Below are 13,219 nucleotides of genomic sequence, written 5' to 3'. Positions count from 1 at the left end.
CATGCTCCTGGGAACACCATTCTAATGCTTTTTCATGTTATGTAAACAATCTGGTCCTGTAAAAGAAAATCTAATTTTTGCATAAACTGCCTACGATATAATAAACTCCTCCCACACAGCAAGTAAATGAGTGTACATACAAAAACATGTAAATGTTAGGCATGTGATGTCACCACCATGATACAAAAATAATGAAATTCTAGCTGATGTGCCCAGTTTAAACCAGGCAAAGGTTTGCTGGGCAAAACATTTTACCCCTTTTCACCCACTTAGGAGTAAAATTTTGAAAAATCCCTGCTTAGTGGGTGGCTGCAAATAACTGTCAGTTTCCAGACCACCTGCAGGTCACATGTTCCAGGTCACCCAGCAGGTACACAGGGAGAGTTCACCAACTAGCACGATTTCCAGAGCACAACGGTGATGCACTGTAAATGGCAGGCGGATGTTTTGCCAGGTAACTTTGAAACAAAACAACCAATTACAACGTCAGTATTTTTCTGCAAATCTACGGACCAAGACCTTTAAATTGGTACATGATGTGCCCCTGCTCAGACAATGGCATCATAGAAATGTGTCAGTCATAAAAGTCGTCCTTCTGCTATTACTATATCAAATAAGGGTCATCAATTGAAAAAACAAATGAGGTGCTCATTGCTTCCCCACAGTGCAGGTAAGGGAAAGTTGGCATTTGACATTGATTTGAACGGTCATGATTCGCCCTATTTATTGAAAGATTTACAATCTGTGATTAAACATGCTTACTTAAGACAAGTACATATATACCTAAACACACTTATTTAATACAAGTACATATATACCTTTATTATGGAATTCAGGGTATTTCTTACCGTCTCTTCCTCATCTTCATCTTCTTCATAGAATTCAACCTCGTCTGGATTCATGTTTGATTCCAGAAAGTCTGTCTCATCATCTTGGGCACCAACAAAAAATCTGGGTGTGGAGCTGTCGCCCTCGCAGGGTGGGGTCAGGGATGACATCACAAACTACTGGGCCTACCATCACGCTCTGGAACCATCCCGTAAAAATAGGAGAGATCTTGAGAAAGAATGAGCCAGTTCTACAGTCTCCAGCTTCAGGACACGGGGCTCAGAACAAAGTATGATGAAGCATGATATGGATACCTTGGAGTCTCTAACTTTGTGAGAGAACATACATAACAGCATGCTCTAGAAGTCCAAGTGTTCTATACATTTTCTAAAACAATAAGGCCGAGCTGCAAAGAGGTCACCATCTAGTACTAAAGGCAAAACGCAGGAACAGCAGCAATAAGGCAAGTTGTGAGTCCTCAGCTTGTTGTCCTGCCACGTATCAATCTACCAGAGGCCTGGACCTAGAGCAAACAAAATAAAAGAGCATATCAATAACATTCTATACAAATGTCCAGAAATACTCACAGGCACCGCTAAATAATTTCCAGACACCACAATATGTTAGACAACATAAAAAGAAAAGAGAACAGATGAAGTATGTCAAACTGCAGTTAAACAAAGCACCAATCACTAAAAACACTTGCAGAAACCATAACATGTTTGTCCCAAACAACTCTGCAATCTGTGCTATTCATAGTAAAAGGTGAAGCAATTAATAGTATTGTTCTGTCCTTCCAGCAGGGCTTACCAGAAGCAGTCAGATGAGCCAAGAGTTTGCTAAACTGATGATCAGTAAACAGTCTTTCTCCCGAGCACTGCACACAAGCACTCAAGGGGAACAGCAGTCAGAGGTGAGTTAAAGTTCTGCCTTCTCAGTAACCTATGGCTCATACTGCTCATTGCTCCACCCTTCCTAGGCAGCTGTCTAAGCACTTCTCAGCTCCATGCTGTCACATCATGCATGCAGCGAATAAAGATTGTGTCTAAAGATTAGGGAAATGCACTTGTACACTGAATATATTATCACTTCAGTTCAAATACTGTAAGTAACATTAATGTGCCCCTATCACCCTTATCCTTGGCCAGCCCCAGGCACTGTACACAATGGTCTACTCCCATTCTCCCTGCTGCACATATTCAGCATGGATTAATAAGGTTATTTCAATGTTAATTATTTCAGTGTAGGTTATTATAGTCGGAAAACAAGTAGAAAAAGCAGCGCAGTCTGTTATGTTAGCTGATGCAGCCTATACAGGGTACCATCCACACGTTTGGTTCTCATACAGAGCACTGCAGGTAGCCTTTCTTCTGTAAATGCATAGGGCCTTCTTCTGTACAATGTAACAGCCATTTAAAAATGTCAGTCTGGATCTGTGTTACAGGGCAAAGCATGTGTTTACCCCAATGCTACCTGCTAGTACGCCATCATACAACTATCACAGCATAACGTTCATTCCAGAGCTCCAGCAACTGGCGACATATCAGACTGTTATCCTGTATAATGTTTTATAAGCGAGTGGGAGGGTGAGGATGAGCTCAGTATCACATGCTGCCGCAAGTGTCAGTGCCCACCAGGGCTTCACTGACATATCACCTTAGTGCTGTTATTAACCCTGGTGTGTCTGGAGAGATCTCTGACCAAACAAAAATTATTACTTTGTATTTTGGTGAAAAGTAATGTACTGTTCAATACAAATTACCTACTAGCAGGGCTGCCATCAGAAATTATGGGGCCCGGGACTGACAAAATAGGCAGTTCCCTCCCCCCCCCGCCACCCACTGTGAGTCAGCTTTAGAATTGCACAAGTTAACGTGTGTGTGTGTGTGTATTATGGCCCTCATTCCGAGTTGATCGGTCGCAAGGCGAATTTAGCAGAGTTACACACGCTAAGCCGCCGCCTACTGGGAGTGAATCTTAGCTTCTTAAAATTGCGACCGATGTATTCGCAATATTGCGATTACTAACTACTTAGCAGTTTCAGAGTAGCTCCAGACTTACTCTGCCTGTGCGATCATTTCAGTGCTTGTCGTTCCTGGTTGACGTCACAAACACACCCAGCGTTCGCCCAGGCACTCCCACCGTTTCTCCGGCCACTCCTGCGTTTTTTCCGGAAACGGTAGCGTTTTCAGCCACACGCCCCTGAAACGCCGTGTTTCCGCCCAGTAACACCCATTTCCTGTCAATCACATTACGATCGCCGGAGCGAAGAAAAAGCCGTGAGTAAAAATACTTTCTTCATAGTAAAGTTACTTGGCGCAGTCGCAGTGCGAACTTTGCGCATGCGTACTAAGCGGATTTTCACTGCGATGCGATGAAAAAGAACGAGCGAACAACTCGGAATGAGGGCCAATATACACACACATGCATGCATAGTCATACATACATACATACGCCGCTGTCGGGAGGGCCCGGGATGCTGATGCTGCTGCCTGCCCGCCTCCATCCCCACTGTTCTGCTGCTCTCCTCCGTCCTCCTGCAGCTGTATTGAAAACGTCCCTCCCAAAATGGCCACCGCCTCAGAGGAGACAGTTATTCAAGATACTAGAGGGCGCCTCTAGTATCTTGAATAACTGTCTCCTCTGTGGCGGCGGCCATTTTGGGAGGGAAGTTTTCAATGCAGAGCTGCTGGAGGGTAGGAGGACAGCGGCAGAACAGCGGGGACGACCGCGGAACGGCGGTGGGTGGGCAGGTGGCTGCATGAGCATCCCGGGCCCTCCTCTCTCTGGCAGAGAGGCTGGGCCCGGGACAGCTGGGCCCCCAGCACCGCCCTGATGGCGGCCCTGCCTACTAGAACTAGATAGACTATCTACAGTAGCTGTGTGTCACAGGAAAAGGGAATTTGTAAGCAATGAGTTATTCCATTGTTAGTCCAAGCAAACTTCAAGGCTTGCAGTCCTAATCCTTCTGTGCAGTAAAACCTGCAGGCAGCTGCTGCAAACCTCAGCAATGAGACCTAATGAATAGGATTCTACAAAGCACCTTAACATTAAATAAGGAAAACTACACATGGAAAAGAATGATCTATGACCGTCACCACAAGAGACTCACTGGCACAAGATATACGAGGTATGGACATGATGGGGAAAAATTTATTTCACATCACCAGATTTTATAAGCTTCTGCTTTCCTGGCGGGTTTCCCCTGAAAATGTAAAGCAGCACTAACACTAAGGGCCTAATTCAGATCTGATCGAAGTAGCAAATTTGTTAGCTAATGGGCAAAACCATGTGCACTGCAAAGGGGGGGGTGGGGGGGCAGATATAACATGTACAGAGAGAGTTAGACTTGGGTAAGTTATATTGTTTCTGTGCAGGGTAAATACTGGCTGCTTTATTTTTACACTGCAATTTAGATTTCAGTTTGAACACACCCCACCCAAATCTATCTCTGCGTATGTTATATCCCCCCCCCCCCCCACCCCCCGTTCCCCGCACTGCACATGGTTTTGCTCAACTGCTAACAAATTTTCTGTGCGGTCAGATCTGAAATAGGCCCTAAATGTAAAGCCATGTGTGTTTTGCACTTGATGCTCGTGCCGATTTACATTTTCAGCTGAGACCCGCCAACAAGCACTTCATAAATATTGACCAACATATCGTAAATACAAAAAAAGTGTCAGATGTCCAGACTCTGAGAATGTGTAACTCCTTCATCAAGGGGGGTAATCCAATTACCCGCAGTCAATGACCGCAAGTAATTGTTTTTTCGCCGGGGCTATCCTATTAGCCCTGATGCGGCGTGCTCCTCCCCCTTAGGCACCTGAAGCATAATCCGCGATAACACAAGGGATTGGCGATCAGCGCACTTACATGCACCACGCCAATTGTGCTGTCAATCACCGCCGGCATCTGCTGCAAATAGAAGGGCGGTTGGCTGACCCCCCCATACACGCAGCACGATGCGCCAATATATCGTTAGATATATTGGCCATCAGCTGTGCTGCAGGGCTGACGTGATATGTCTGTGAACGACGGCATTCCCAGACATATCGCTCATACACACTGGCTGACGGACCTGCGATATATCGGCTGTTCAATAGAGCGGCTGATATATCGGCAAGTTTGTGCACACCTTAAGTAAAGCAAACTGGGCTATTCTGTTTTTATAGGTGACATTTGACGGGTGACCTCTGTAGAAGTTAAAGGCTTTTAAATTGATGTTTACATTTGTTTCATCTCTGAAGACAAAACAAACACACTTAACACTATATAAATAGGGAAGTTATGAAGAAAGTTACGAACAGAAATACATGTGCCTATTTTGATCTGTGCATGCAAAAGGAACTCCGCATGTGCAGTACTGCAATATAATTAACCCATCCTGCTGTTTACTACTATCTCATGAACTAGTATTTTACCCTTAATGAAGCCATGTGTGGCATGTTTAATTACTCTAAAGGTTCAAATTGTTGCCTATACAGAAGAATCGGAAAAACGCAGTCGTGCCCAAGCGTTTTCAGGGAGGGTGTCTGACGTCAGGTCCGGCCCTGATCAGCCCGTTCTCATCGCACTGGAGGAGTAAGTTCTGGGTTGCACACAGACTGCACACACTGGATTTTTGCAGCTCGGAGTACACATGCGATCGCACACTTGCACTTCGAATTTACACTCCCCCTGGAGGCGGCTACTATTTGATTGCAGGACAACAAAATTAGCAGCCCAGCGATCAGATCTGAATTAGGCCATTACTAGTCACAGTGTGCTAATCCTTCTACCCTGGAAGTACATGAGAAGTATCTATATCCGGCCTCCATGTCTTCTTCCGTCAGCAGCCTCTGGCACCTCCACTCAAACCCATTCCTGACGATGTGGACTAGGGCCCCGAAACGTGGATTATAGTTCTCCGAGTGCCACCTTTTGGATAGCGCTGGATGTCACAAGGAATGCACCTTGTAAGGGATGGCACCAGAGCAAGGTAACACACCCAACAGGGATAATTGAGTTCCGGATCTCCATATGCATGTATATATGGGTCATATCATTATGACCATCAGGTAGCCAGAGTAATGTTCAGCACGGACAGCAGCTAGATGGCCTGAACCGTCATTTTAGACACACGTCTGGTAGCCCCCAGGTTCACTGTAATGGTGAGCTGCTCCACTGTAACGTGTCCCTCATGCACCTTCATAGCCGACGGTCACCTCTCACATCAATGGCACGTGATGCTCCGCAGTTTCCATGTCGGTTATTCATAATGCTGCCGTTTGTCCAGTCACGATACACCTTCACTACAGCAGCACGCGAACACTTTACAAACTGCGCTGTTTCAGAAATACTGCCACCCTTGGCCCAAGAGCCGAGAATGATCCCTTTCTGCACCTCTGATAAATCACCCCTTTTACCCATGATAGCAACGAGTGATACGTGTGCAGACGGCCTATAGCACACCTTATACCAAGTCAGCACACGACACGCAACGTATTTCATGGGCTACGTGCTGCCGACATCAAATGTAGGAGGAGGTCATAATAACTCAAACGTGTGCGTGCATATTATATATCTATATATACACACACACTTCAAAAAAATGGAAGTGTACCACTATGTATGCCACTCTTGTCAGTATTGCAAGTAAAGGTTTTCATAATGAATTAAGAGTCTTCCTGGCTGGTAAAAAGCTCAAAGAATCTGTAATGTTTCCAGTGACATGTTTATGGCAGAACATACTGGATTTTTACATTGTTGGTCCTCTAGTACATAGGTTCTCAAACTCGGTCCTCAGGACCCCGCACAGTGCATGTTTTGCAGGTCTCCTCACAGAATCACAAGTGAAATAATTAGCTCCACCTGTGGACCTTTTACAATGTGTCAGTGAGTAATTAATACACCTGTACACCTGCTGGATTACCTGCAAAACATGTACTGTGTGGGGTCCAGAGGACAGAGTTTGAGAAACTGTGCTCTAGTACACAGGTTCTCAAACTCGGTCCTCAGGACCCCACACAGTGCATGTTTTGCAGGCCTCCTCATAGAATCCCAAGTCAAATAATTAGCACCACCTGTGAACCTTTTAAAATGTGTCTGTAAGTAATTAATACACCTGTGCACTTGCTGGGTTACCTGCAAAACATGCACTGTGTGGGGTCCTGAGGACCGAGTTTGAGAACCTGTGCTCTAGTAGAACCTTTGTTAGAGACTACTGTTGGTATCTTTGACGTTTGCATTCTAACTATGGGGGTCATTCCGACCCGATCGCACGCTGCAGTTGTTCGCAGTGCAGCGATCGGGTTGGAACTGCACATGCGCCAGCGCATGCCAGTCGGCCGAAGGCTGTTGTTACCTAGCGATCGCCTCTGCCTGACTGATAAACAGAGGCGGTCGCTGGGCAGGAGGGGGCGGCACAGCGGCGTTTGGCCGCCATTTTCAGGGCACGGTCCGGCCAACGCAGGGGGCCGGACTGACATGCGGGGAGGACTAGCCCTGTGCTGGGCATCCCTCCTCATGTATTGGAAGATGATCGTAGCTGTGGTAAATTTAGCACAGCTACGATCAACCCAGAATGACCCCCTATGGCCAGAGGCTGCAATTTAATTCCCTTGATTGTATCACACTAGCGTCAGTACTGTGATCGTGCAGACCACCAAGTTCTGATGCAATGAGGGTAGAGCTGAATATAATACAATGAATATTCTCTCAGCTCATTATACCATGCACTTCTTTACTACCACCACTGGTGGTGATTACACAAAGGAGCCACTTTATAAGAATTGCACAGACACTGCATCAAAGACTACCACGCAGGAAGCGGATCTCCCCCTACTTCTATCAATCAATAACAGTAAGAACGTAACCTTATCGATCTAATGCCTCCTCAAATACTGGGTTCTGGAGCATATATAGTACTTCATTTACAAAGGAAGTACTATGCTTATTTACAGAATGTTATAAATGTCAAATAAGGAGAATTTACACAGAATAAAACACAGCTAATGAGGTCAGGAGGAACAACAGGAAGTGTGGGTATAGGCTTCATGTTTACTTGATCCCCCAGTCTGAACCTAGAACAAAGGGTACCTATATCTTTTATCAACTGATCACCCCAACACCATGGATGATGTCACACGTCTCTGATGACTGGTTGACAGATTAAGTCTGGGACTATCCAAGAACTGCGCACGCAATGTTTAACTTAAGCACAAATAATTGTACATAACTTTACCAGTTTAAAGGCTACAAAATAAGATATGTACATGGTAATTATCCATAATTTAAGCTAAGATATGAGTTCAAACATGACTGCAATGCGATGTGGTACTTGTTAGATACCTAATTTCTCTGAAAAACATACATCCTAATGATTTTTAAAATCGCATATAACCTGCGTATGGACGCCATATATTTTTATATGATTTTGGAAGTTTCTAGCGGTTGTAAAACTACTATTTTTATGTCACAAACAGATCACATATGGTTTTTGTTTGATCGGTTGTTATGTGTAGAAACATCTGGTGCCTATACTGCTGAGGTCTTGCCCCCCTTCTGTGCTTGGTACTAGCTACCCGTCTAAGTAATCAATATGCTGCTCACAGGCAACTGACCTGGTTAACAAACCCCTGCTCAATTACTTTAGTCTCCTGGTCACTGGATGTCCTCACAGAGATGTATTCAAATGAACTAAACCAAACTCCTCACCAGAGTGGAATGGACGTGCTCATGGCAAACCTTCCATGGACTAATGAAATGCCTTCCTATACCTCTCTTAACACAAGCTGACTTTTCTTTACCATTCTAGGTTTAAGTTTTGTAATAGGAGATATAATATAAATCCTTTTCTCGTAGTCCGTAGAGGATACTGGGGTCCACATTAGTACCACGGGGTATAGACGGGTCCACTAGGAGCCTTGGGCACTTTAAGAAATCAATAGTGTGCACTGGCTCCTCCCTCTATGCCCCTTCTACCAGTCTAAGTTTAGAAAATCTGCCCGGAGGAGTCGGTCATGCTTAGGGAAGCTCCTGAAGAGTTTTCTGCATTTATTTTCTATTTGTTGTTTTCAGGCAGGGCTGATTGGCACCAGCCTGCCTGCTTCATGGGACTTAGGGTGGAGAACGGACCAATTTCCCGAAGAGTTAATGGTCCTGTTTCTCTGCTGACAGGACACTGCACTCCTGAGGGAGTTATTCGCAAGCCCTACCACGGCAAGCATACCCTCCCGCAGCATGCCGCCACCCCTAACAGAGCCAGAAGAGAGAAGAGTGGTGAGTACAACGCCGGCGTCCCGGTTAGTGGGTCGCCGGCGGGAATGGCGGCACAAGGGTAGCAGCGCAGCGCTGAGTGCAGGCTGTGCTCCAGGAAGCTCAGGAGGACATGCTGCTGCGTGTGTCCCGCTGTGAGGGGCCACCAATGAATACCCACACTGGCACCCATATCTAACAAGAGTTTTAACCCTCTGCTAGACAGAAAATGACCTCAGGCCAGTATAAAAAAGCGGGAAGCCGAGCGCAATTAAGGGGGCGGGGCTTCACTAAGAGCAGATACAGCAGCTCACCAGCGCCATTTTCCCTCTGCAGCTTGCTCTGGCAGGAATCGCAGGGAAGCACAGCTCCTCCACAAAGACTCCAAAGTCTCCTCAGCGGTACCAGGGGGTCTTAGAAGGGGAGGGGGGGGGGGGGGAGTAGTGTTAAATACTAAGCCCTATTAAGGCACTTAGTGTGGCGACCCAGCTAATATTTTCTTGGCTACAGGGGCGCTGTGTGTGGCTGGCTCCGATTTCTGTGTCTCCCTGAGGGCTCTGTGTCGGTTAAAACTGTGTTTTCACCTTCTGTGTGTGGGTGTGTGTGTGTCCCTTCACATTACCATGTCCAGGAACTGTGTTTCCTGCACTGCTGAGTGCCTTTCTTCCACCGGAGACTCACTTCCCTGTACTCAGGATAGTGTCCATTCTCAGGCTAGTGGGGCGACACGGCTCCCGTTCACAGTGAATGGAAGGGCGGCGCTGGGAGATCATGTGATCTCCCAGCGCCGCCCCTGCCGCGTCACTAGCAGCGTCACCAACCCGGCAATATGCCAGGTTGGTGAGCGCTGTGGGAAAGGGGGCTGTAGCACGGGTCGCAGCCGTGTCAGGCTCCCGTCTGCGACCCATGCTACAGGTGGAAAAGGGGTATGAGTCAGCCCACGTTTATGTGGACCTGAACTGGGGAGGGGGGTGGGAGCTGTTTTTTAGCCTTTGCAGTCAGGTCTGCCACAGCCTGCTGCAGTTGTTGTGTCTACTGATTATTAGCAGTGAGCTAGGATGACATGTCAGCCATCATAGCTTTTATGGCACCAAGCCAGGATGGCTCCTGACCCTCCCCCTGCCAGTCTCTTCACTGACTTGGAAAGACTGACTGCATTGTTCACATAGGGACTCAGTGGTAGGGGAGGAGAATCTGGTGTGGCATACACTACACAATGGCCCTCATTCCGAGTTGTTCGCTCGCTAGCTGCTTTTAGCAGCATTGCAAACGCTAGGCCGCCGCCCTCTGGGAGTGTATCTTAGCTTAGCAGAATAGCGAACGAAAGATTAGCAAAACTGCTACTATATAATTCCCTGCAGTTTCCGAGTAGCTCCAGACCTACTCCTAGACTGCGATCACCTCAGTCCGTTTAGTTCCTGGTTTGACGTCATAAACACGCCCTGCGTTCGGCCAGCCACTCCCCCGTTTCTCCAGCCACTCCTGCGTTTTTACCTGGCACGCCTGCGTTTAGCACACTCCATGAAAACGGCCAGTTTCCGCCCAGAAACACCCACTTCCTGTCAATCACACTACGATCACTCGAGCGATGAAAAAACGTCGCTCGACCTTGTGTAAATCTACAAAGTTTTGTGTGAAAGTACTTAGCACATGCGCGTTGCATACCATGCGCATGTTTGCCGTTTTTTCACTTGATCGCTGCACTACGAAGATCGGCAGCGAGCAAACAACTCTGAAGGACCACCAATGTTTTTAGCAGACAACACTCCCACACACACACAGACAAGTATAACAATAGCAAGCCTGCCTTGCTGTATGTGAGAAGGAGACAGAGTGAGAGAGGGACAGCACACCCAAGCCTGTCAAACTCAGTAAGACTGCATATAAATATCACAGTGAAACACCGGAGTTCATGCCCTTTGTAGGACACTATATAGTGTATATTAGCGGCTCTCCCCCGTTTTTACACCCCTGTACCAGTTTCCTGTGTATCCTGGCGTGTCTGGAGCTGTGTGTCCTTGCTGCTGCAGCTGTAAGCAGAGGAAAGCGCCAAGAAGCCGCTGGTCCCGCTCTGAGTAAGCTCCGCCCCCTGTAATGGCGCTGAAGCTCAATACATTTTTATACTGGCAAAGTCTCCCAAACAGTGTAACACATCACATAAATGCTAGTTTCCACTACCACTGCCAGTGTACACAGGGGAAGGTTCCGTATGCCACCCCTGCGCTGCACCGCACCAAGAATTGGGGGACCCCCTTAGCGCAGCCCCCGGTTTGTACTCCCCACTCTTCTCACCTTTAGGATACATTAGGGGTGTGCGGCGTGCTGTGATTGTGTTCGCTAAGACGCAATGCCCTGCGGTACCAACGTCTCAGGATGGTGGTCCTGCAGCGGGGAAGCAGCTCTGACGCCTGAAGAGACTGTTAACAGTCGCCTCCCCTAACTCCCACGGTGCAGTTAAAATGTTGCCTAAACAGTACACCGAAAATAAAGTTTGAAAAGAAACTGAAGAAAACTCTCTGGAGCTCCAGAGTGTGCATCCTCTCATGAGGGCACATTTTTCTAAACTGTAGGAGGGGGCATAGAGGGGAGGAGCCAGCACACCCAGTTGAAAAAATGTAAAGTGCACCGGCTCCTTTGGACCCCATCTATAACCATCATACTAAGTGACCCCAAGATACCTTATGGATGTTAGAGAAATAGTAGGATTTTAAATTACCTACCGGTAAATCCTTTTCTCGTAGTCCGTAGAGGATGCTGGGGTTCCATTTAGTACCATGGGGTATAGACTGGTCCCATGGGAGCCATGGGCACTTTAAGAGTTTAATAGTGTGGGCTGGCTACTCCCTCTATGACCCTCCTATCAGACTCAGTCTAGAAACTGTGCCCGAGGAGACGGACATACTTCGAGAGAAGGAAATACACAGATATTGGTGAGATTCACACTAGTTCACACATAACGGAAAGCCTAGCTAACCAGCTTGAAACGATTCAGCAATGGCTGAACAACAGTACTTAACTAAGTAACAATGCAGGAAAACGAAGCGCTGGGCAGGTGCCCAGCATCCTCTACATACTACGAGAAAAGGATTTACCGGTAGGTAATTAAAATCCTATTTTCTCTTACGTCCTACCTAGAGGATGCTGGGGTTCCATTTAGTTCCATGGGGATGTACCGAAGTTCCCAGTACGGGAGGGAGAGCGCTGAGGCTCCTGCTGAACAGATTGACCAAATTTAAGGTCCTCAGAGGCCAAAGTATCGAACATGTAGAACTTAGCAAACGTGTTCGACCCTGACCAAGTAGCTGCTCAGCAAAGTTTTAAAGCCGAGACACCCTGGGCCGCCGCCCAGGAAGAACCTACTTTACGAGTAGAGTGGGCCTTAACAGATTTTGGACATGGCAAGCCTGCCGTAGAATAAGCATGCTGGATAGTAAACCTGATCCAGCGAGAAATCGTCTGCTTAGAAGCAGGACACCCAACCTTGTTGGGATCATAAAGGACAAACAAACAGAGCGTCCGACTTTCTGTGACGAGAAGTTCTCTTCACATAAATCTTCAAAGCCCTCACAACATCCAAGGACTTTGAGGTAATTGAGGAGTCAGTAGCCACTGGCACCACAATAGGTTGGTTTATATGAAAAGCAGACACAACCTTTGGAAGAAATTGCCGACGCGTCCTGAGCTCAGCTCTATCTTCATGGAAAACCAAGTAGGGGCACTTGCAGGACAATTCTGACACACGTATAGCAGATGCCAATGCCAACAGCGTGACCGCCTTCCAAGTAAGAAACTTGACCTCAACCTCCTGTAAAGGCTCGAACCAATCCGATTGCAGGAAATGCAGCACCACATTAAGATCCCAAGGTGCCGTATGAGGCACAAAGGGTGGTTGGATGTGCAGAACCCCTTTCAAGAATGTCTGAACCTCAGGGAGAGCAGCCAATTGTTTCTGGAAGACAATGGTCAAGGCCAAAATCTGGACTTTTTTTTTTCAAAACAATGTTTATTGAAGAAAGGTAGAGATAGATGTACAAAATTCCATGTCTGGATTCATAGTGGAGAGGTACAAATAACAGAAATACGAGGTAGGTCAGGGTCATACAATAAAGTCTCGGTATGTGGAAAATACATGCATAATTACATATAGTACATGTAA

General features: G+C 46.8%; 1 protein-coding gene across 26 annotated transcripts in view; it reads right to left on the bottom strand.

The window, feature by feature from the left end:
* The window catches only part of PPIP5K1 (diphosphoinositol pentakisphosphate kinase 1), a 281,975-nt gene that overhangs the window by 205,681 nt on the left and 63,075 nt on the right, over nucleotides 1-13,219 (bottom strand). For 20 of the 26 annotated variants that reach the window (XM_063925881.1, XM_063925893.1, XM_063925890.1 and 17 more), the window contains exons 1-2: nucleotides 1,639-1,743; nucleotides 849-1,351 (exon numbers count right to left, since the gene is read on the bottom strand). In XM_063925881.1, the coding sequence (XP_063781951.1) occupies nucleotides 849-998 (150 nt within the window). In that variant the 5' untranslated portion in view covers nucleotides 999-1,351; nucleotides 1,639-1,743. Of the gene's footprint in view, nucleotides 1-848; nucleotides 1,352-1,638; nucleotides 1,744-2,301; nucleotides 2,365-13,219 lie in introns of those variants that run through there. The other 6 variants (XM_063925882.1, XM_063925883.1, XM_063925886.1 and 3 more) reach the window with 2 other exon arrangements.

The sequence above is a fragment of the Pseudophryne corroboree genome, chromosome 6 (genome assembly GCF_028390025.1).
Source record: "Pseudophryne corroboree isolate aPseCor3 chromosome 6, aPseCor3.hap2, whole genome shotgun sequence".
In the NCBI taxonomy this organism is placed as follows: Eukaryota; Metazoa; Chordata; class Amphibia; order Anura; family Myobatrachidae; genus Pseudophryne; species Pseudophryne corroboree.
Note: the sequence above shows the minus strand (reverse complement) of the source record. Positions and strands in the feature narration are given on the sequence as shown.